The following is a 24,518-nucleotide window of genomic DNA, read 5'->3' on the forward strand; positions in this document are numbered from 1 at the left end:
GAGAGACATTATACATACTTACCTGGGAAAAGAACCCACTGATTCAATGGAGCTTGCTTCTGAATCGATTATAGAATTCAGGTAAGGATGCAATTAAAAACAAACAGCGTTTCAAATGCTAGCATCTTTAAACATTCCCCTTGCCCACCTTTCTCATCAAATAAAGTCTACCAAGAACTTAGATTAACATAGATGGAGCTGTTATTTGAAATTGGAGAATGAATTGTAAAAAGGCAACTGGAACTTGAAGGACTGCTCTGACTACAAGCTCAAGGAACAGAATTTGTTTCTTCTTTATAGGCAAATGTTTGCTCTTAAATATGTGCTCTTTATAGGCTCTATAGTTGGCTCGCCCCTCCTCCTTCGTTTTTTTCACAAGCAACAAGATATAGAGCTTACTCATATAGGTGATGTCCAGGAAGAGTACATGCTGCAGAAATCTGCAGTGATTGGGCTCAATCTGGCCAGTTCATCTCCTAAGTGCCTCACTATTCACCTATGCTACTCAAAAAGCTAACTTAGTATGTACCAACTTTGCCCTTTCAACCCAGGATACACCCAGAAGTCCCAGGGGTTTCATTTTAGCCAACTACATGTCAATCAGTGGTGACATGGGCTAACTGGATTATGTCCAATGTTAGTCTTACTTAGAATGGACCCAATGGAACAAATGGTTCTTATGTCAGAGTAATACTGGATACAACCCACTGAGGGGGTTGCTCTGCTGCCTCTAGCCTGCACCAAGCTGATTGCAAACTGCCCACTCTGTCTCTAAAACCAGATCTGCTTTATCCCAATGATAAGGTATAGCAATGTAAAAGGAGGCATCAGTGTGGCTTCTAAGCCAGCCTTCCTCAAGCTGGTGGCCTTCAGAGGCATCTGGACCGCAACTCCCAGAATTCCCATCCAGCAGGGCCATTGACTGGGAATTCTGGGTGTTGCTGTCCCACTGTCTGGAAAGCACAGGATTGGGGAAGACTCTAAATCATACTTTGGCAGTGCTTAATGTATGAAGCAGAAGGCAGCAGAGGATTTCAAAACTAGCCTAGTAAAAAGCACTTCCACAAAATCTCACTTCCATTCACATACATTACTTTTATGTCACCTGTCTAGGGCTACATCATGAGTCAATTTAAGTGCTGGACCCTAGAAACATTAATTTTAGGGAAAAACCCCTCCCATCATTCCTCATGTTTTGCAAGATGGCTGTTGCTAAGTGTTGCCCTGGAAAAGCTTTTCTCCCACAATACCTTAGTATTACTTTAGCAGCCTGAGAACAGGGATATAAAAGGTTGACTCAGAGGAACACTCTTGATATGCAAAGCTTTATTTGCTCATACAGTAAACACACCACTGAACACTCTAATTCCTATTAAATATCTCTGTCACTCCCTAAGATACAGATGGGACTATAATCTTTCTCCCGAGATCTTCAATCCTTATGAGAATAATGATTGAAGTTTCCACTGCAGCTTAATGATATGGCCAGAGGAAGATGGATAAGATTACAGCTCCCATCTGGCTCAGCTCCCCTGAGCACTTATGTCCAAACCCAGAGTTTTATATCCTTATATCCTAACATGCTGGTCCAAGGCTACTGAGTTGGAATCAGTTTCTGTGCCTGCTCACTGGCTGGAGTCAGGCCAACTCACCCTATACCTTCCTTATGTTCCCTGGATGCTGTGATTCACACGGTTCACTCTTTTACAAAAGAAGCAAAGACTGGGATAGATCAAAGCTTTCTGCAGGCCAGCAGTCTCAAGGGAAAACATTCCCAAACGCTGACCATCCTTGAAATCGACCACACCCTTCCTTTCCCACAGACTCTTTGAAGCATCAAGCTGTTTTTGAGCATGCCGTGTACAGCAAGCAAGCCAAGGAAGCCCATCGGACAAGGTTTTCCTAAGCGACACTTAACAACTACACAGCCATATTCTATAACATAGTAAGGCAAAACAGCCAGGCAACCAGCTTCCAGATTTAAAATCCACAGATTTCCCACAGTGTGCAAAGAACAGTGGTTCCCATCTGGACCTGGAACCAATAAACGAGAATGATTATATATGTAGACAGAGTTCCTTCATGTACTTACCATACTCAGGTCAATTATCCATTTCTGTAAGCTAAGCATGTACCACCCTGCCACAAATCTAATTTGCACGTTAAGTTACATAAGGATGACGGCAATTAGATGGTTGTTTGGCATATTCTGGATTTACAATGGGGGACTCATCCCGAGGGGCAAAATCTAGCCTTCCCAGCCCCCATGTCCCATCAAGACCCTGTACCTTCCCTTCAGCCACTGCCATGTGGTGGTTTCCTGTCTTTTGGGAAATTCTCCCCCAGTTCTAAAATGTTGAAATGCTTCTCCTAAGCCTAACTTATTAATACTTACGAATCTAAGCTAAAGTACATTGCTCTTTTTTATAGACTTGGCTCTGCCTCTTTCGCATTTGGCCTCACCTACCACCAGAATATGTCCTTGAGGAACATCTCTGAAATGCAATTTGGCCCCCAGGCTGCACTGCTGATTTATGCCATAGTCAGATATACAGTAATTAGCAGGCCTTTCTAGTTTTAACTTTGGTTTCCTTGAAGTAGTTTAAGCAATGAGAAGTAGAAATAAGAAATAATAACTAAATAAGAAATAACTAAAATGTATAACCAGCAAAGACAGCCAATGTAATCACTACAAATCAAACCATTTTTTAAAGGCCAGAGAAAACAACAAAAAACGCCAATCTGCAGATAAAAGCCTACCTATTTTTTTTTTTAATCCTGCAGCATACAGCAACATAAGGTCAAGCAGAAATGGCTCAGCCCTGCTTCCTGGGATCTTCCCCTCAGGAAGGCCAGAACCACCAAAAAATGGTGTTGCAAACTGCATCACAGCCAGTTAATCCAGAGGGTATCCAAAGCTCCTAATCAGTGGAACTAGCACAGATGCTTTCCATTTCCAGTTTCCAATGTAGATGGGATGAACATCTCAGCCAAAACCCAGAGTAAATTAATTAGCATCATCTTGGAATGCCATGATTTCGGTGGCCACAATTCAAGCACAGTGTCCAACAAAAGAATGTCAAGAGTAATTCTCCAACACAGCAAGTAATTCTCCAAAACAGTGGGTTTACTGAAAACTTTCTTCAGCACTGGTCATACTGCTTCCACTTTCAAATAGGTTAGCTTCTCTCTTTACCTCAGAGAAATATTTCCCATCCTCTTAATCAACTTAGCCATCCCCTCTTGACAATTAATAAGATGACTCTAGAAGACACATGAAATCAATAAGTTCCCTAGAAATATTGCTTGAGAATATCACATTTGCTCTTACATGTTCAATAAAACAACACACAGGATTTTCTCCCATTCTTAATTGGGCAGGTCAAATACTTTCATATTTTTCCTATATTGCAGGAAAAACTCAGACCACGATCTCTCACTGAACTGGTTTACATGGCATGACAACCCATTGTGGGTAACTAGCCTGGGGGAATTGTTGTGTTGTCTGAAACCAAACATCCAGACTGTCTTCCACAAGATGGCTTAGTTTTGGACAACAAGCCATCCTGATAACCCATGGCTGATTCTAAAGGTTGTTCAACTCACAATTGGGTATTATGTCACCTAACATAGCAAAGCAATGTACTGTGGGTTGTTGGAATACCCTAGTGATTCCAGCTTGGCGAAAGCAGCAAAAAGTCTTGCTGTTTGCAATCGCACCCTGCAGATGCCAAAGACAGACCCTCTGTCAGTGCTCATGTGGCACTGTGGAGCAGTTCTCACTGGTTTTCCCACTGACAAAGAAAGAAAAAACAAAGATAATTGTACATTCCCAGGATCCAAAAAAACTGGCAAACCCAACTTTGCTTTTTTGAGACTTGGGATGTGGGTGGCAATGGAAGTGAATGAAAAGGGGGAATAAATGGAATGAAGAACAAGAAAGATTCAGCTGCAAAGGACAATGATGGCAGCTGGAGGACCAAGGGTTCGGGAAGGGGAGTGAGCCCAAATCATTTGTTCAGTGTGTTTTTCAATGAACACCATGGCTTATTTGCAGGGATGGCTTAGTATGATGCGCTGAGCCATTGTGTTGTACAGAAATAGCCTGTGCTGGTCCTGCTATGGACTATTTCTGCCATGATGTAGACAGTCTGGGTTCCCACAAAGTCCTTAAACCCTAGCACAGAAGAAGCAGTTGCAAATGATGGAGCGTTTAACCCTCTGGATGATTTGGGGATGAGACTTTAAACATCGAATTTGAAATGTGCATGGGGGGGGGGGGAGTTGTTTAACTCATGAAGGTGGAATGCCAACAGACCTGCCAGAAATGCTATATAAATAGAAATGAACAAATAGATAATTAAAGGATACATGACTGTGTAAGGCAAAGCATGCTTCATTTTGCCAGTGTAATGCAGAACAAACAGCAAAAGAATGACATCTGAAACGAAAAATTAGATCATTATGGTATGCTTGGAAAAAAAAAAGAAAGACAAGGGGAGGAGGGGAATGACAAAATACTACCTTGCACAATGATGATAGGATATTCTACATATGTTGGCAGAGGATAATTGTAATAACTCATGTACCGCAGACACACAATGAAGCTGAAAAGGAAAGACATAACTTCAAACAAACCTTAAGCACATTCAAATGAACAAATTCCATTTTTCATTTTAAAGGGTCCGTTCAGATACAGCAGCCTTCATCTGATAAACCATGAACTGTCTGTGTCCCTGCTGGCTCCTCCTCCATCCTATCTATTCCCTTATGGACCTAAGATTTCCTAGCGTCTTAAACCACAGCAGCTTATCATGCCATACAGACTGAGAAATTTAGTTTTGAGGGCGCCTTTAAATTACAGATATGAAACTAGGATCAGTTAGTCTTCAATATGTTGGAAGGGTGGGGTGCTATTCATAAGAAAAAAAAGACAGGAAGGGGAGTTGGAGGACTGAAAAGCAGAAAGCCAAGTGGGTGGGTATGGGGATAATAGGCCTTAAGGCTGCTGAACCCTTGAGAATTGGGCATTGGTGATTTTTATTATTATTGCTGCATTTCTTGAAAGAAATTTAAAATGTAACGTGAAAAGGCTTATTTAAGAAAACTCTTATATTAAGCATGCCAAAAGGCCTACCCAAAACAGCTGTTTTCTGAACCTAAGTTTGCTCTTGGCCTATTATTGGCAGGCAGCTTATCAAGTCAGAGAAAAGAATATTTCTTGTACCACCCAGCCAGGACTAAACCACAGACATCAGGTTGGAAAATGCCTATCGAACTGCAAACAAGATGTGAGCAAATCCAAAACCAGAGGATGTTACTGTGATTATAAAGAAGGGTCTTTTGAGAGGTCAGAATACCTTATGGTAACCAATCAGCAAACTTAGAGCAGTATAGTTTCCATTTATGGCAAAGGGAACAGGAGCTGGCAAAATGCTGAACACAGAACAAAGTCTTGCCCAAAATGCCTTATTCTGCAATAATTCAAGATTCCTAGGTCTTCTTCATCTCCAGGGTTTTGAAGGAAGATCCTACACAGAAAGTGTAGTAAGCTAACTGTATTCTTTTTGCATTTCTGTATTAATATTGGCTGATTCTTAATTATATTTTTTAATTAATCATATAATTATTTCCTACTTCAAGTAGTTGTCTGTATGACTCCATACTTCAAACGCACCAAAGGCAGATCACACCTCTGAAAACCTAATAGACTGTAAGTTAAGGGCATATCTCTAGTAAGCAGAGGATCTTTATCTTCAAATGTTTCTGCCTTTCCTTGTGACCAGGCAACACAAAGAGGGACTGAGAAACAGATGAACTTGAATTTCATGTTTTGAAAGAGTAGTCACTTCCTGCTTCTACGTTACAGCCAACACAAAACACCTGTGCAGTACAAAAACCACAGAATTCTGATGCCTTCACACACTGTGTTCACCAATAACAGGAAAACTCGAGTCTACAGCAAGTCTGCTAAGAAACACTGGGATTTCTGATCCTTTCACCTTTGCTCAGGAAGGCCTGACAGGTGGCACTGAGAAGCTCTCCACAGCGTAATCTGGCCCTTAAGACAAAGGAGTTTCAACACTGCTGGCTTACAATTCATGGGAAGGGAAAAGGCTCACTGCCAAACATGTAAGGTTTAACTGCAACACTTAGCTAGGATTTCAGGTGTCCTGACACCCAAAGCTCCTCTTCTGGTTGGTTTAAGAGAATAAGAATGCCCTGCTGTAAATACATCTGGAAAAGATACTTGCTTCTTGAATCTTACTGATTCTTGCTTCCCAGTCTCCATTATAGTCACATGTGGCACTGCAGCTGCCTGGGGGAAAAGGATTTTGCCTGCCTTGTTCGCTGTGTTAGCTCCTTCACACTACAGGTAACTGGGCAAGGATTTTACAATCTTGCAAAGAGGTCAGGGCAGGTCCAAAAGGAATCCTCATTCAAAAGCCAGGATATCTATCCTTCCTTCAATCAATCATTACTAATATTGGTAACAGGGGCCTCCAAAAATAGCTGCCTGTAGAAGGACCCTATTTTCTCCTTGTTATGGGTGTGTATGGCACAGTTACAGAGGCTTTCCCACTCAAAGGGTAGGGCATGACTTAGCTTTCAGTAATGCAGACTATCCAGCAACATGTGCAAGCAACAATGGAACACCAGTATGTTCAGCAGAACTGGATCAGAGCTCCAAATTTAACATTTGCTCTGGGCAAGGCCCTCCCATTTAATTATTTTTGCTGTGCTTCTGTAAGGGTCATGAGTCAGTAAGGAAAGTTTTCCAAACTCTAGCCTTAAAATATATGGTTAAGAAAGCAATCTAACAAAGATGTCTTTTCAAATATAAAACTAAAAATGGCAAGAATTTAAGTTGGAAGTCACATTGTCTTCCCTTGAGATTTAACCCCCACAATTTTGGATAGGAAAAGGTTCTCTTGATTCAGTGTATTATGAGGATGTGCCATCTCTACATGTTCAATGGCACCACTTATTTGTTCAGCACTAGAAAGAGAACAGGGAGTGAACTCTGGGTCAAACCAAACCTTTTATGTGATTGCTTTTAACTGTGAAATGTTTTATTTTGAAGTAAAGTTGTTTCTTAATTGCAGCCAAAAAGTGAACATTTTTTGTCTTTTTATGCTTTTTACTGCTTTTTATGCTATTTTAAATTAATTTGAATTCTTGTTAATGTTTTTATCTATGTTATTGTTTATATGCTTTGTTGTAAACCGCCTAGAAAGCTTCAGCTATGGGCATGATAGAAATGAAATATAATAACAACATTTGCAATACTTCAAGATCAGTAGAGAAATAAAGAAACCAAATTTATAATCCTGAGTCTATCACCAATATGCTTGAGGAACATCTAGAATAAATATCACCTAAGTAAAAGTCACTATTGAATCAAACAGGAATGGCTCACATTTTTTTCCATTTAGATGGCTCAGCCCTGGAAAACATGAGCCATCCAGTCTGAGGCATATTTAATGCCTCAATCTTGCGCAAGCTCAGTAAGTCCAATGCAAACTTCCCAAAGTAATGCCTTCCAGATGTGCTGGACTACAGCTCCCATCAGCACCAGCCAGCATGGCTGACTGACAGGGCTGAAAGGTACAGTAGCCCAAACCATGGATGGCATCAGGCTGGGGAGGGCTGGATGAGAGGCTACCCGCGAAGTAACCCGCTTTTATATACCATTGTAAGTTCCATAGTGGAGGAAAGGCGGGGAATGGAGTACAATAACAGTTTTAGGGAGTGCTTCTGGGCATGTGCAGAGTGCCTTTTCGTCATCACAGAGGACGCAAAACCGCGGGAGGGGGTGGCGAGGAGTTCACACTCAGGCTTCTTCCACGTCTCCCAAGAGGCTCGCAAGCAGCACAAAAGGAAAAGCAAGCCCGCGGAACCGGCTGCTGGAGGTCTTTCTGCAGATGCGGGGAGAAGGGCCGGGCTGGGGTCCCCTTACCCGCTCAGTTCCAACAGCAAACTCTCCAGGCTGACTCCCCGGGCGGACTTGGCGGCCAGCAAGGCGACTCCCTGGGGCAGCTTGAGCACCAGGCACGCCAAGATCGTGCTCCAGTTGGCCACGTCCACCAGCAGCGCCGCCGGCCCCATCGCGACGCCTCCTCCGCTCGCGAGGCCCCGGCCCCGGCCCCGGCCAGGAAAGGCGCGCAGCACCTCCCGCTCGAGCGATACGCCGGGGAAAACACCCTGTGGGAAGAGAAGCGCCAGGCAATGAGGGCGCGGTGCTCGCTGGCGGCACGTCCTCTGCCACTCGGAGGAGGCGGGCTGTTCGCGCTCGGAGGGCTCAGCCCGTACCGGACCCTCGCCTTCCTCCGTGCTTTCCTCCTGTTTTGATCTGTGTCGTTTAGATGCGAATAGGCATCCTCCCACTTTTTATACCCTTCTTTCCAAAAGGGGGGTTAAAAAAACCCCTGCTCCCCACTACAGCTTTTCTTGGTTTTCTTCTGTTTCTTGGGCAAAGCGAAAAGAAAACCAAACAACTACGGAAACTCAAAAGACTGCCAAGTTCTTGACGCATGGCGCAAGCATTTGCCCTTTGAGGCAGGAAAAAGAAGACTGAGAACTAGCAGCATGCTAGAAACTCAGTTTTTTCTCCTTAAACGTGGATAGGATCGCGCTTTTAATGCCCATTCTCTTAGGCATGAGCTGCACACGACACGCTCGTGAAGCTTCCATTCGTGGGGGAATGCATTTTTTTGAGTGCTCCATGGCCTGCCAAAAATTAATTGGTGATGCCGGCCACTTTCTGGAGCACCACTTGTCAATTGAATTTTGTTATGTATTCCCAGCCAGCTTTTATAAGCAGAGACGTCTTCCGGTTTCAGACAAAAAGATGCTAAGGGCGCTGGGTTACAGTATGGTATTTCGACCTTCAGCAGTTTCAACTACTTTCATAGGTATCCGTGTAGTTTTAATTGGCTTAAAATGTAACCTTTTAACGTTATCAATGTATTTGGAGTATTTTTATGCCACTTCTTAGCCCAAAAAGCTCCCAGAGCAACTTACATATGATCGGTCTCTGCCCACAGATTTATTGTAAGCGGCAAATTTAAGAACAATAAGGGCGCCATCCTGTTATGTTAGGCAGAAAAAAATCCTACAACTCCCAGTATACTCCGCCCAGCATGGCTCGCTAGAGGATGCTGGGTGTTGTAGGACGTTCTGTCTTAACAACAGTAGGATTGCATGCTAAAGCTAATACAGCAAGTTCCCGGTCGCTAGTTTCTCCTTGTCCTTAGCTAGGGTCCAGAGAGATATACTTTACCTTATGGTACAAGGAAGCACTGGCAACTGTTTGAAATAGGAAATGATTTAATGATAATAGAAATAATGGTTCCCTATTTCCTAAAAATAGGACAGAAAATAATTTACACAATTTTCATCCAGCCTTAATATAGAAATAGAAGAAGAATAGAATTAGCTTACTGTACACACAAGTGAGGGATTTCCCTTTCTTCGAACAGAGTTTAAGGGGTCCTTAAAAATCTTGAATGAAGGCAGAATCTGATATCTGAGGTGAGGCTCTGTTTTATATGCTTTTATTTAGCTAGCTTCTGCACATGTTGCCATAAATGGATTTGTAAAAAAAATCCTGATTGGTTATAATAAGGTTGCTCATTCCCCTCAACTTAGGTAACACTCTCATGCTTTAATCTTTGTTGACATCTTGTTTATTGTAGATTTCTAAAGAGAATTCCCAGTTTATTCCTGGTGGTTATCCTGTGGTTCAGACCTGTCTGCAGCTTGAATCTTACTGACTTAAGAGGTATTCACACCAGGGGTTGGTAAGAGGCCTGCCACTGATAGACCAAAAGCAAACTAGTTCAGAAAGCAGCCATTTTAGCTAGGCCTCTTTCATACACCTGACATGACTGTTGCTGTTATGCCTGTTCACACTGCATTTTAACTTTTTCCATTCCAGTTGAAAAAGCAAACGCATGAGGGAAAAGGAATAGAGAAGCATGAGGGGAGAAAAGTCATTCTTCTAGTGGAATTGCTTGAAAGGTCCTGCTCTCCCTTACATTTGTCAGTACAGCTTTCCAGAGTGGCTACTGGTGGTAACTTTTATTATACTGGCTAAAAGCAACCACTAATCTATATATGAAATATATTTGTTTTACTGAAATGGGAGGTACCACAATGCCATCTATGGCTGTAATTTCTTGAATGGGGCACACACATTTCTAGTGTGATGCTCTAGTGTGCTTACTCTCACAAGCCGTGTAATGCCTTTGCATTGTCAATCCTTTAATATCTAAATGGCTATGGTGGAAAGCAATAATTGAAGGGTTCCCCTTGTTGCATATTGTCCGCAGAACAGTTGGGCTACATACTTTGCTTCCGATTCATTTCTAGCTTGCAGTGCTTAAACACACATTAATCACTGAGCTGGATTACTTTAATATGATATGTAAGGTGAAGGCTAGAGTAGCCAGAGCTTTTCTGTGGCATCATTTAATCTTTGTAGTTTAACTGCAGAGTTTCTGCAGTTGTTGACCCAGAAACCTTCCACATGATATATTGAAGCTAAGAGCAATGTCCTCTTCAAATTGCAAGACTTCTTTTTAGTTCAGTCCATTTTCTCATCATAAACTTTATAATGCCTGTTTCCATCAGATGATCTATAATAAACTTACAATAAATAAAAGTTTATCTATAAAACAATTGACATAACAAGGATATTTTTTCTTAAAGCAAGAATGATCTGCAACTCACAGTGCAATAAACATACCATGTCACACTTTTTTTTGAAAAAGAAATTAAATTTTGTATATACTGCATCCTGTTTCATAGCCTAATATTTTAACAGGAAAGAACCTTCTTCATTTGTAGGAGATTTTGAACTGTTTGGAGATGGGGGTAATCCTTAACACTGCAAAAATTCCCCAGATTTGAAGAACAGAAAGAAACTATACTGTTCAGAAGGTTGAGCTGCCTTCTTCAGGAGGAACAGCCATAGGGATCTGCAGGAATTTTCCAGTTTTGGGTGGGGTAAGGCAGTAAACGCAACATTAGTTGTGACAACCACTGTGACAGCCACTATGCATTTTCCATAAGTATGTGCTATGCATGTTGGCTGGGGTTGTAAGACTTTTTTCATTTAAATGTGTAGGATTGCAGCCTTCGAGTTGCATTCCATGACATTTAGCAGCCTATACCAAGTGGCAGAAAATTCTGGAAATTTTAGCACTAATGCAGCAAACTATTAAATTCAAACTTCATGCAAGAGGCATCACATACTCTTACAAAATTTTATTTGGAGTAAGAGATATAAACAAATGCCACCCTAGCAGAATAGTCACAAATGCAAACTTAATTATAATTATTACTATTAATTATTTGATTTCTATACAGCTCCACAGCCAAAGCTCTTTGGGCGGTTTACTAAGTTTAACTCTCTCAGCAGTTTAATAAGCATGTTGCATTGGATATTTTCTAGTATCATAAACTTTAGCATATATCAACAACTTCACATGTTGTGTCTACATGTCCTGGAACGATTGCTTTCATTTTGAAAATGTTTGAACACTCTGTGGTGTGTAGCAGTTGAGCATGTGGGTAATATCTTTCGCAAGGGAAGAGAAAGGGCATGTTTGATCAGATTCGGGTTCTGTAGGAACCTGGACAGCTTACTATATGTTTCATGTATTATCATCATCTCTAAACTGCCCCATAGCTGAAGCTCCCTGGGCATAAAAATAGTACAATAAAATACACCAAAAATGCCATACAATCTTATTAAAAGAAATTTACCAAAAATAAAAACAGCTAAAATACAAACAGTGAGGAATGACCCTGTTAATCAAAGAACCCTTCACATGAGTGAACACAGTTCACCTTTGCGCTTTTTGAATGTTGAACTGCACACTCAATCCTCCAGGAAAGAAATATGTGCCTAACTTGTGTGTGTGTGTGTGGGTGGAGGCTCGGATAAAAGTCGCTTTTAAAAAGATTATTTGTAGCGCAGCTGTTCCTGTAATTGTTCTGGATAATTTCACTTGATGCTCATTTACTGTATCATAAAAATGGCTTGCTCATCGCCAACAGTGATTTGAATCAAAGGTATGCTGGTTCCATTGATTTCGTTGAGTTCCACAGGGGGGAAACTGAGCTCAAATCCTGATCACCTTCTATACTGATACCTTTTATCGAGCAAAACCCGCAGGCACTCATACAAGGATTTTCTAAAATGTTTTGGTACTGCTTTAAATCAGTCTTGACTGCCATCTGGAGGTTGCTTAATATTCAGAGTTCATAGTCTCTGTATTTCTAATTTTATCTAACAATAACAGCATGATCCCGGGAGGCATGTTTGACTTACAATGTTCTGTTTATGGGGAAGGTCTTAGTGTACTTGGACACTGAGCATTAATAGACTCTAAAGTTTGAAACGCTAAACCACAGCAAACAAATAATAGTTTTACTGTTTCTGAATTTTATGTAAGTATATCATTAAAGTATTGGCTCTTTCTTCTTCCCAGAGTCCTATCAGGTGCTCCGTAGAAGACTAGAAATTACTTAACCTCCAGTCAGGGGTGGTTGGATTCTGATAAGGATCAAGGAATGGGTTCATCATAAACAGTGCAGAGCACATGCTCTGCATGCACATAGTTCAATTCCAGGCATCTCCAGGTAAGAGGATCTCAGATCATACTAAGCCTTCTCAGAGCTGCAAAAAGCATTTGCCCAAGATTTTGGGCAATGCTAGACCAGATGGATTAGTAACCTGATCAACATGTGTGCAGCTGGAAAGAGGGCTGTACCACACAGCAGACTGAAAAAAGATAAAGCCTGAAGGTACAGGACAACTTTATTTTAAGTTGGTTTCTAAGTTACCCGATACATTTCTAACATAAATGTTCTTTATCACAGGAAACTATTCAAAATATACCTTGAGATAACAATATATGCACCTTGTTTTTCCAGGGAAAGTTCTTTAGTTCAGCAGCTCTTAATGCCATTCATGAGTACCACTCATGGACAAGCTGTTCTCTCCACATTGGAAATGTATGGAGAATCTGTAAAACAGCCTATTAAAAACCTGATTTGCATCTGTTGGATTGCCTTCAGTTTTGACACAGTCTAAGATTCATTTCTAAAGTGTAAAGGAGGATGCAGGAGATTTAGTAATGCAACAATCACAACAAGACAGGAACCAGTTTGAATGGGATTATTTAAAGTGCCTAAACTCATGAGGGACCCTGATGCCACTTTTCAAATCTGGACCATTACACACTGAAATCCATCAGTGGCTCTAAAAAGTGCTAAATGGATTGCTGCAGAAGTGCCTACTGGTTCGGCAAACAGGCTTAACCAATAGGAAGCCCCTGGGGACTGTTCCACAGTGGAACCAATTAGTTTGGTCATCTGAGAAGACATCGCCACAACTTTCCTCTTGGTACTTAAGAGGAAAGAAGTAGAAATCCCAGACTTGCTTGTTCTGCTTCAGACTTGTGTATGAACAGTACAGAAGTGAATTCATTAGAACAAAGTTGTTACTGATTATCCTTGAACAGACATGAAAAACACAAGGATTTATAAAAGTTAGTGTCTTTTCTTCAAGCTTAAGCACTTTGTTCCAGCACTTAACCCCCAGTGTTGCAGCCCAGATTTTGCTTCAGATATTATCCCCTGCAGTTCTGGTCTGAAACTTCCAGAACAAGAAGATATGATACACCACGAAGGCACACTTGTTTATAACCATCAGCTCTTTGTTGGATAATGTTCTGAGCCATATTGTATAAGAAAGACAATAAACTGAAAATAGTTCACAGAGAAGCTAAAAACATAGGGAAACATGGGCAGTTGCCTGATACTGAAGCAGATTCTTCATCCATCTAGCCCAGTGTTCTTGGCACAAACTGAAAATGACATTCTGGGGTTTCAGCAGGTGTCTGTCTGAGCCCTACCTGGAGATGCCAGGAACTGAACCTGCAGTTGTATCTGCATGCAAAGCGTGTGTCCTATTATGGACCGCCTTGGGATGCTATTTGATGCCGAAATGCGCAGGCACGAGGAGATAAATGGGAGCAATCAGTGCAATCTTCATTTGTGAGAATCCTTCCCCTTTGTTGCATGGCCAGCTTTCTGTGCCCCTAAACCAACTTCTGTTGAATCGCAGCAGATGGCTTGGGTGACATATGGCCACTACATCTGCTGGAATTCCACCGGCTAGTCTCCTTGCCAGCAGCAGTCCCCCAGGAAGTCCTCCTTGCATTCTGTTCTCTGCAATGGCTTATGTGGAACACAAGGTCAAAGCTGAAGCGAGCTGCAACTCTGAAGGAAATAATTTCTCAGGAGAAGTCCTCGTCTGCATAAACAATTACATTTCAGGGTCACTATCATTTTGAATGTTGTTTGGGGCCCAATGAATGAAGTGAATAGAATAATTCACTTGCAATGGTGTGGAGGCAAATAGAAAGTGCTGCAGATGCAGTAAGGCTAGACTTCATTGTAGATCTTAACCTTGTACAGATTATGCGGGTTTTGGGGGAGAGGGTTGCAATGCACTTCCACTCCTTTATACTTTTGAAACTAGAATTTTATAATAGGAAACAGGATGCTGTTTATATTGAGTCAGACAATTGGTTCATCTAGTCCACTATTGTTGTCCGTGATGGTTAGCAGCTCTGCAAAGCGTCTTTCCTAGACCTACCTGGAAATGCCAGAGATTGAACCTAAGACGTCCTGCATGCAAACTGTCTGTTCTGCAGCTAAGCTACAGCCAGGCATTCTGCTTTGATGCCCTGGCCTGTTCAGGTCTGGGTTAAAGGTCAGAAGGGTGAGCAGAGGCCATGCAGTTGCCCATCAGCAGTTAGCACCTAAGTCCAGCCTAAGGAGGCTTTTGGACATTTAGCTAACATGGGGGGAGTTTAGGGCTTTATGGGTTTACCCTGCCACCACTGTAGCCCTACCTCAATGAAGAGGCCCACCTCTGCAAGCCATTGAAATAAATGGATCATGTCCAGGCAATGCAGATTACAGGCATCTTTACATATGACAATGCTCAAATTTTATACTACCTGTGTCCTCTTTTGTTAACTTGCAGCCATCCTAGTGATGATCCCTATTCATGTTTCTAGGTTCATGTTAGCAAGCTTTGATCCAGCTTTAAACGTTCTCAATATCTTATTGGACAGCATTTGAACCATTATCAGCCAGCATTTAGCAGTATGGCATCTGGAGAGAGAGAAAGACATCAGTTTTTCAGCACTGGCCCTGCTGCACGAAGTATTAGAACTCTACTTGGTTTTGAAAGCAAGATTTCTTTTTCATTCTAGGAAGGCTGGAGTTCCTGGTCAAGTTTATTTTTTCTTCTTCCATAGTTGAGGAAGTAATCCATTTTTATCAGGGTTTTGCCAAGATCAGTGTTCATTCTGCTCCCAATAACATGGCTGTTGGTGTTGGGAACTTTCTCTGAGAATACTGACATGTACTCGGGGAGTTGCTCAGGCTCTTTTTTCTTGCCCTGGATGAAAGAAATTACAGGTTACTCATGTCAACCCTGGATCTAAACCCTGGATCTAAGGGGAGAAACTTCTATAGAGATATTGCAGACAATCAATGACATATTATCTAAAATTGGGATAACTGAGCCACTTGCAAGAATAACAGAAAACTACAAGCATGTTGTTTCTGTAATAACAATGGCCCAGCAAGTCCAGGATTTTGATCCAGCAGTGGCCAGCAATATTGGCCCAGGGCAATTTGCTGCCTGAGGCAAAAGGCATGATGTTCCCATTCCGTGTACAGAAAGGTCAGCTGGACTAGTAGAGGCATCTTTTCTTAAAAGTGGCAGTGGGAGAGCCTTCTCCACCACACCTGCAGACAGCAGACCGGCTGGCGATCCCACAGCTTTCTCTTCTAATACTTTGCTGCTATTTTCCAGCACCTACCACCTGAGCTGACTGCCTCACTTTGCCTAGTGGTAGGGCCAGCCCTGGGGCCCAGCTAGTGGCCTTTAGCAGGCTCACAAACATAGTGACAGCTAACCACTGGTGCTTGTCCTTAGCAGGTGGTTGTTAGACATCACGGATAGTATCCATGGTGGTGGAATGCTGTTACTAATGTTGTTACACTTCTGTATCCCAACACTAGCATGTCATCAGCACTTACTAGTGCAAAGAGGAAAGGGGGTGATTTGCCCCCAAATTTTGGTAGTAAATCACTATGTTTTCCCTTTGTACTGAGGAAGCGCTGATGGTAAACAGCAATGCTAGTGCAGTGTCATTGCCACCACTGAATAATACCCATGATGATGCCTCGGAACATGTAGGCACCTGTAAACTGTCATAGCGAATAAGCACATATGAATTTGACACATTATTTTTGGGAGATATTTTGCTTAGTGGCCATCAAAACTCACCCTAATTTGTGGTACTGAATTTAGGACGAGTCTGCATTGTCTGAGAAAGTCTGCAGCCATGAACAAGTAGCTAATTTAATCCTTTAATTACTCAGTAGCAGGTTTCTATGTTTCTATGGACCCTGAACAGTATGGGGAAATAAACTCTGAAATAATCATATCCATTTCAAAAAATATGGGGAAAAAACCTTAGTACTATTAAAAAGGAATGGTTCTAATGGTATAGTTTTATTTAATCAGATTTAAGCTGCAATCTGGTATGTTCCTAGCAACCTGATTGCTAGGAGCAATCTCCATTGAACAGAATAGTAATTAATTTCAAGTAAAAATGCTAAGCATTGCAATGTTACTGTGTTGATGTTGATTTTTCACCAGACTGTTCTAAAATAACTCCAAAAATATTTAGCCGTACATGAGTATTAATTACCCAGTAATGAATCAAAACCCATGCCATCTGTGAATAGCAAAAGTGGCTGGTGCTTGGCACTTCCATCCTCTTAAGTTTATTTGCTTCCAGTTCTTCAATTGTTTATGTGTAGAACATTGGGGCTTGTTCTGGATCAAGAGCACAGTGGAACTTAATACCCCACATATACTCCCTTGGATCCTTAACCAGATCAGCCCCGTGTGCTTGTAATCTCTGTGTGTATGCGTTGCAGGGTGGGGAGAAACCTTGCACTCAAGGGCAGAGCTAGACAGCTAAGATCACGTGTGGTTTGTCTCTTAGCCATTTTAGGTAGCTGATCAGTGTGGGAATAGCTAAGTAATGGAATGCTGGGAAAACATCCTCGCAAAAGTTGCAGTGACAGCTTTCATGAACTTGGGTTGTCCAAATTGCCGCTGTGCCATAGTTTAGGCTGCTGTTATTTCTCTAAATGAGACTTTAGCTCAGGGGTCCTCAAACTTTTTCACCAGGGGGCCGGTTGAAAGGTGCCGGTGCTGGGTGCAGACCAGAAAGGTGGTGCCGGCAGCGTGTGCGGAGCGGCGAGGGGGCGGGGTGCATGGCGAGGCAAGACAAGGCGAGGTGAGACATGGGCGGGCGCACACAGTGAGGGGAGGCAAGGCGGGCACGTGCCACGAGGCGGGCGCACGAGGCGGCGGCTTGCTCGCTTGGAGATCATTTTCTCTGAGTGAGCAAACCGCTGCCTCTCTGTGCGTGCGGGTGTGTGTGTGCGGCAGGCCCAAATGGGCATGGCGGGCCGGATCCGGCCCACAGGACATGGCTTGAGGAATAATGCTTTAGCTAGACCATCAGAACCAGCTATCTTTCCAGTAAGTGTCATGCTTCAATAGTGGAGCTAATGCTTTGCATGCTAAAGGGCAGGTGCTAAGGTGCTACAGCCCTTTGCATCCCTGGTTAGAAGGCTTCCAGCTGGCAGGCCAGGGAAGCACATGCCCTTGAAAGCACTTGTTGCTAGTCAGGCAGCAATACTGAGCTCACTTATCCATCCATGCCATGTTCTAAGGAGTGTCAAATCTGCTTTGAGCACTTCTTCCTTTTTCTGAAGGAGGCTGGTGCTGTACTTTAGAAAAGGGATATTTGCATTCAACCTACCAGTGGATCATAGTCCTTTAGGAAACTCCAGTTCTGGTACCTTTAAAATAAAAACAAAGCACGGTTTAGTTCTGCTGGTGATTCAGGAAGCAGAGCCAATTATCTGTACGTTGTGCAGAGAGATGACCTGAACATAGAAGTACAAATTACACCTGAACTAATATAAACCAGGAATTCTAATAGCCTGAGTTTTGGTATGGGGATGGGGTGGGGGGTAGAGTTGTTGCCATTTTGCTGTTGGCAATACAAGTGGAAATCTGAAACACTTTCTGACCTACTGCAAACCATCCGTCAGCATCCTAGCAAACGTCAGTCCCTCTTGTGGTGCCTTGGACCACATCCAACATTCTCCACATGACTTGGATAGGCTGGTGGTAGTTGAGATCATGCTGTCTTTCAGAGAAGACTTGACTGATCTTTTCCAATGAAGTGCCTCAATAATCTTTCAAGAAACTCTCAGGAGGAGAGTTTAAATGATCATACAGGATCATACAGTTAAATGACCATACAGAATTGGTGTAGAGAACCAGGAGCTACAGCAACAGAGTCGCTGTCCCTTTAACATATTTCATTTGCTATCACATGTTAAGCCTCCATATTCTGCTGGAGGCACCAGTAAAAAAAGATGCTTGCGAGTATTCCCAGTTTCAATGGAACAAATCACACATCGCATTTTTCCAACAGAGATACTTTTCATGTTGGGCAAAATGTACTCCCCAGTGGGCCCCAATAGTTAGTCTCTTCTGGTTTTGCCTACATAGAGATTATCTTCACATAAGAGAAATGCAGCACACAAAGAATCCACAAGAAAACAACAGGAATGCAACAACATGAAAGTAACAGTGACACAGACAGGTCATACACAGACAATTCAGGACTACCCAAGTCAGCTCATGAAGACCCACAAACACAGATGTAGAGTTGTGTTGGTGCTACTAAGTGAAGCATGGTACTCAGTTACTCACCAGTATTTGGTTGCTCTTCTTTCAGCCTCCACAAACTCTCTCCAGACCTTGTCCTGTCGGACCTGATCCTCTTTCAGGGCTCTCTGCTCTTCTCGGGTTTTGCTTGATGACTTCACTGAGCGCTGTGTGGAAGCAAGAGGGGTCCTTCCAGACTGGTTGCTGTGCAGTGAAGGAGATGAACATGAGACTAAGTCCCCCACAGGGCTGGTAGCTGGTGACAGGTACCCTGCTGATGTCGTTCTCCCAAGTCCGTTTGCTCTGCTCCCCATCCTATGGGAGCTTGCTCCACTACCCAGTATTTGGTTGCATGCCAGGGAAGGTTGAGCAGACCCTAAACATGCCTTGCTGGTGGTTTTCTCTTAAAGGCTGGACTGAATAAGCCAACCAAAAGGAAACCCTGATGCTCAGCATGCCGTACTTCTGACAGCTGTATGAAAGATTCTGTAGTTTCTTACTGGATGAGCCAAGAATAATTTGCTAAGCAGCCAGATCTGTACATTGCATATAGGCAAGATTCAATGCAACAGTTTAACAATGGAAAACCAAAGACATGGTTAATGAAAAGCTTAGGTCATCAGTTGTCTATAGCGAGCTTTGCATTGGTGTTCCTGAAATGCAAGCTGCAGGAAGTCTGCTTGCTAATGTCCACATCGCTTCAGGCATCCCCAGAACACCCGCAGAATGTGTAACAGGAGCCTGTTGTGGAAGATAGTACTACAGGGTGTTTTTCTGGACTACGGTAGCTCTTGTTCTTGCACAGCTGAAATAAAACATCCAGAGAGCCCGGGCATTCCCAGTGTGTTTACTGTCTCCATTGGAAACCAGACTGGCTTTCTCATGAATATTCATGGCAGACAGAAGGCATGTACCCAATAAAGACAGCTGCTGGAGGGGCTTGGTGACACCAAGTAGGGTTTTTTTTTTTAAGGATAGTGACATTCAATTCCCTGCTTTTGTTATCTGCTTTGTAAAGTTATACAACAGCCTTCCCATCTTCCCTATGTTTTGGTCTACAGCTCCCAGCATTCTTGCTCATTGGTAATGCTGGCTGGGGCTGATGGGAGTCAAAGTCCAAAATATCTGCAGGACACCAGATGAGGGAAGGCCAGTATATCTTTTTAGGACTTAATAAAAACACATTTTGTGAAATATTAACCTCAGGCTCACATGCATGCAAGCACATGTGTACACACACACTTACATTTCTGCTGTAGGCCAGTGACTTTTAAATATTATTGCTTTCCAGACAAGATGCAGACCAACCACTGCCTGCTTTGTTTAAAGCAGACCTGTGGCCCTAGAGATTTGTGCAGCATTTAGCCTAATTTCATGCATCACTCAGCCTAATTTCAAATGCCCTCTGAATACAATCAGTTCAGACCTCTGGAATGAGAGATTTCCACCTTGCTTTGCAGCAGCCAGCTACATGGGAAGGAAGGGGGAAAGGAAAAAGGGTGGCAGAAAGAAAGGGAAAGAGCCAGCCACTTCTGGCTTTGGCCCTGTCCATCATCTGTTTTACGGTGGTGTCAACATGCAGCTCCTGACAGATTATTTACGAAGAAATGTGGACCCTGAAAGAAAAAAGACATGTGTGCCCCGGCAGCATGAGGTGATAAGACTGGGCTGGTGCCACTGTGTGGTAGATCATAGCATCAGGCCTTAAATGAAATTATATTACAAAATAGTTTGAAGCTGAGGCTTTGAAATAGGGCGATAATTTTCAGCCCTGCAAATGCTTAGGGCCAAGATACTGGCCATTGTGTCATGATCGTGTAGGATTCCGTGTTATTTACGATGCACTCTTGTTATGTTTGCCTACACATGTGAAGGCCTGGAAAACACGGGGGAAGGACCATGTGTGTGGTGTGAAGTGAAAAAGAAATGAAAGCTTTCCATCACTTTTTCCCCCTGGAAACTTTGGAAATTTTGCGGAACACCCCCTCCTATTTTTCCCTCAAACTTTCATATCTCTCAGCTTGCTTGCCAATCTTTTTAATTATTATTTTGCTCCTACTCCTTTGCACTTGGGAGTATCCTGACATATTTCAGTTCAGTCAGAAGCAACTTTCCCATCACTGTCTCCGTGCAGGAAAAGTTTTACTGGCTAAATTTCTGTGCAACTACGTGACACCAGAGACACAGAAATAAAGTTTAAAATATAGTACCATCAACTCCCCTTACGCAGCATTTTATCTGAACTATCATTATAAGGCTGTGATTGGAAACCACCAGAGACTTTGTACAATATGAGCCCTGGCAAAGGCCCAGTATGAGTGGCAATACAAGAAGAAAGAATGTCTTTGCTTCTGCATTTGTTTCCAGTGATTTATGTGTGAGCCGTTAAAACGTTTTGGACTCCCTATTAAACTGAACTGATTTATGAGTGGAAATAGCATGCTGGATGTACAATACACTCCAGTTCATCAGAAGGTCAGTGAACGGTGATACCAAATGAACAATGGAAATTCGGTTTTCTGTTGTTTTTGGTTGGGCTCCTTCTAGCAAATCTAATCTTGGTCACTAGAGGGTGGTCTAGGGCAAAGTATACAGTGGTCAGAAAGCACCACAGTGAGTGACTTTCTTTCATTCCTCTATCCCCAAACATCAAACATTCTTCTGTCCCCAAACATCAAACATTTGCAAGCATGTCTTTAAAAAATCAGTTAAAACCTTATAACATGGCAAGCAGAAATGAAGAGTCAATGGTGTCCAAATAGGATGCAGAGGATTGTATCCAATGTTATTTCTGCTTAGAGAACACACAGTGAAATGAATGGGACTTAAATTAGACTGATATTGGATACATCCCTGATTGTCCCACTTTTCTTTTGGTAACTCAACCAATTCCTCTTGTTCCTTCTGGAAATTGTTTTAACAGTCAGTCTCCTCCTGATGCTATTACAGCACTGCGATTAGCCTAAGAGTAGCCATGTTGAATTATGGAGGTCCAAAGCAAAAGTAGACCTATGTAGCAAAGCAATGATGCGCCTGTTTCACAAAAAAGTCTAAGGGGTAGCTTTGAGAAATGAGTATGGCATCTGGCTTCTTAGGTGCGCTATCTGAAAATCATGCTCATACTTTCAACTGCTTTGTGGAAACAAGTAGTTTTTGAACGTTTCATGAGCATACGCTCATACATCCAGGATGCACTCTGTTCCAGGTGCCTCTGCAAAGGGAGGTAACAAAGGTGGCTACTGAGGAAAAGGTCCTTTTTGGTGGTGGCATTCTGGCTGTGGAATGCTTTCCCCAGACAGGCTGGACGTCCGAGTTGTCATCTCAGCACAAGGTGTAGGCCCCTCTCTTTTCCCCAGGCCTTTAAACACTTAATACACATAAAACATAAATCAGCCTTTAAAATAGGCTTGAAACCATCTTTTTCTTTGCTGCTGGAACTTACATGTGCTATATTTGTATTATTTTTGTTCTTATGCTTTGTAGCTGTATTTTAAATATAACCTTCTCAGAAACCATGACTGTTGTGCACCAATTAAATGCTGTTAAAAATAAATAAATACAGCAGAAGGAAAATTGCATCAGCAGTGAGGAGAGAATTAGCTTCTCTCATATTCTGACAAAAAATATTTTGTCCTTATAGCTGGACAGGGAAGCAGCTGTTTGATGAGACACAGAAGACTGAATCCTCATATTTGAGACTTATGGCTGTTTTTTTCCATTCCCAAGAATATTGGGTTGATCATGAGTGAAGCAAAAATTATCCACTTTTTTCCAAAAGAAAATGGCTCTAGCTCATTGAAATCAGCATCACCTGCAGTTAGCAGTGCTGTTGTACATGGTTCTTCTGTTGTTTTCACTTCAGAGACTATATGAAAGCATCCTTTAGATTAGCCTGAGTTGGCCAACTTTTTGTGTGCAAACTGGAAATGTGGAGCCTTAGCCTGTATTATACAGTGGTGAACAATGCTGTCATATTGGAGACTCCCTACATTCCTACCAGAAACCACCAGGCTTAATAGGGACATTAAGAGTCTCCATAATATGGGATGCATCTATATGATAAACATATTCTATAAATTATACTTGGCAAATGGAGAACTTCCCTCAGAGGTGCTGCCCTCGACAGCTTCACTGTCACATCCATCAAGATGTTTTCCAGTTGTTAGCCAGAACTTGGCAGCCAATAATCTCCTCTTGCAAAGTTCTAGACTTCATCTTTCACAAGTTATTCAAATAAATGTGAGCAGTTTAAAAACACTCCAAACAGGTTTTGCCTTGTGTCTTGAAATACAAAATCCCAAGAAGCATTTTGAGCAAAGCGTCATCAGCAAGGTTTCAACAAACTGAATCAATTGCTGTACGTACCTTCTTTGCTGAACTTGGGCTTCCAACTCTGCTTCCTTCGAGAAGGGACTTTGAAAAGCCATCGTGAGGTGAAGTTACTTTACTCATTTCATTGGACTTAGTGTTCTCCACCATCTGCATTGTTTGCCTGCCTCACCAAATGGCCGGTTGGCAAAGAAGTGCGCACCATAGCAACTTCAGCTTCTGTTTACAGTTCAAATAAACATCCATTGATTGGTAAACTTGCTGAAGCTTTCAAGAAGCCTTTCTAATTGCTTTAGCAACAAACAACTTATGATTAGGACGATATTTATTTCTCAGCAAGGCCAACCTCTCTTTTCATAGCAGAGTCCTGCAATCTGCTGGCAATATCATTTGTCAAGAAAATGGTTCGTGACAATATGCCAGGCATTTGGGGGTGTTGGCATAGTTTTCCCCCAAAGGACAAATAGCAGCCTTGTGTGGGTGGGTGATTTAAACTGGGGAAATAGTGTTGAAGAAGGAAGGGCTCGGATGCCCACGCCAGTGCCTCAGAACCAGTTGGTGGGGTCCCTCCACCAGAACCAATTAGAGTCCTTCTGGGAGGGAAATTGGGGCAGTTTCCTTGCCTCAGCAGCTGTGTGCCTGCCCCAGTCAGCATCTGCCCCAGCCTTGCCTCAAGGCTCCCCAGGACCCCCACGCGGGTGGGCACAAACAGGTCCTTGTAAAGGACAGCAGTTGGGCCCCCAACATTGCACCTGCCTCAGGCCCCATAAAACTGCAGAGCAGTCCCGCTCTACAGATAGCGATCCAGTCTGCCATTTTTCAAAGTGCATATTAAGGGCAGGTATAGCTTGGCCATATGTGGCACAACAAGAGCTTGGCCAGCCAAGTCATTTATTTTCGGAACCATGTTACTTCTGAAAATTATCATGTATGTTTTAGTAACCAGTACCAGGTTTCATGAAAGTTGATAGTGTTGTTTGAGGTGCTTGTTGAGAAGGTGGGGTGGAGAACGAGTTTTGTGTAGAAAACATTAGGCGTTCCATTTCCCGAGGGAGGGAGGGAGGGGGGGAGGAGGGGGAGGCGGTGGCAGCAGCGGAGGAGATGTTTTAGGAGTCCATGTGTGTGCATCTGGTACTTGGCAGACTCAAAAGATTACATAATTATAGCCTTCCCCCATCGGGTGCCCTCTAGATCTTTTGGACTACAGCTCCCAGCATGCCTGTTGGTTGGCTATGCTGGCCGGGGCTGATGGAATCAAAGTTCAGAACAGCAGGAGGGCGTCAGCATGGGGAAGGGGGATGAGATTCTGGTGGTCCATGCACTGGCCTGG

General features: G+C 42.7%; 2 protein-coding genes and 1 long non-coding RNA gene across 11 annotated transcripts in view; 1 reads left to right on the plus strand and 2 right to left on the minus strand.

Annotated features, from left to right (window-relative positions):
- The window catches only part of SLC66A3 (solute carrier family 66 member 3), a 14,171-nt gene extending 5,958 nt beyond the window's left edge, over window positions 1-8,213 (minus strand). For 4 of the 9 annotated variants that reach the window (XR_006413528.1, XM_044418084.1, XM_044418062.1 and 1 more), the window contains exons 1-5: window positions 7,961-8,213; window positions 4,525-4,607; window positions 4,372-4,441; window positions 2,093-2,150; window positions 23-59 (exon numbers count right to left, since the gene is read on the minus strand). Coding sequence is in view for 8 of the 9 variants with exons in the window: in XM_044418084.1 (XP_044274019.1) it covers window positions 23-59; window positions 2,093-2,150; window positions 4,372-4,441; window positions 4,525-4,607; window positions 7,961-8,109 (397 nt within the window). In the remaining variant the exon portion in view is untranslated. The remainder of the gene's footprint in view (window positions 1-22; window positions 60-2,092; window positions 2,151-4,371; window positions 4,442-4,524; window positions 4,608-7,960) is intronic. The other 5 variants (XM_044418109.1, XM_044418053.1, XM_044418044.1 and 2 more) reach the window with 2 other exon arrangements.
- A 5,534-nt stretch (window positions 8,214-13,747) lies between these two features.
- Window positions 13,748-23,279, minus strand: CUNH2orf50 (chromosome unknown C2orf50 homolog). Its single transcript, XM_044418145.1, has 3 exons — window positions 18,905-23,279; window positions 17,940-17,979; window positions 13,748-15,487 (listed from the first exon to the last, which is right to left on the minus strand). The coding sequence occupies exons 1-3, from the start codon at window positions 19,171-19,173 to the stop codon at window positions 15,296-15,298; spliced, it is 501 nt and encodes a 166-aa protein (XP_044274080.1). The 5' UTR covers window positions 19,174-23,279; the 3' UTR covers window positions 13,748-15,295.
- Window positions 19,066-24,518, plus strand: part of LOC123017064 — a 122,157-nt gene continuing 116,704 nt past the window's right edge. The window contains exon 1 of the long non-coding RNA XR_006413530.1: window positions 19,066-19,125. This is a non-coding gene — a long non-coding RNA (uncharacterized LOC123017064). The remainder of the gene's footprint in view (window positions 19,126-24,518) is intronic.

This window comes from Varanus komodoensis, unplaced genomic scaffold (assembly GCF_004798865.1).
Source record: "Varanus komodoensis strain SLA01 unplaced genomic scaffold, ASM479886v1 scaffold10, whole genome shotgun sequence".
NCBI classification, from domain to species: Eukaryota; Metazoa; Chordata; class Lepidosauria; order Squamata; family Varanidae; genus Varanus; species Varanus komodoensis.

Bases quoted from the DNA above. Each gene is read 5' to 3' on its own strand.
- CUNH2orf50 (XM_044418145.1), bottom strand. From the start codon at position 19,173: ATGGGGAGCAGAGCAAACGGACTTGGGAGAACGACATCAGCAGGGTAC. The intron at 17,980-18,904 runs GTGAGTAACTGA...TTTATTTTAAAG, and splicing joins AGAAGAGCAACCAAATACTG to GTACCAGAACTGGAGTTTCC. The intron at 15,488-17,939 runs GTAGGTTGAATG...TCTTTCATCCAG, and splicing joins TAAAGGACTATGATCCACTG to GGCAAGAAAAAAGAGCCTGA.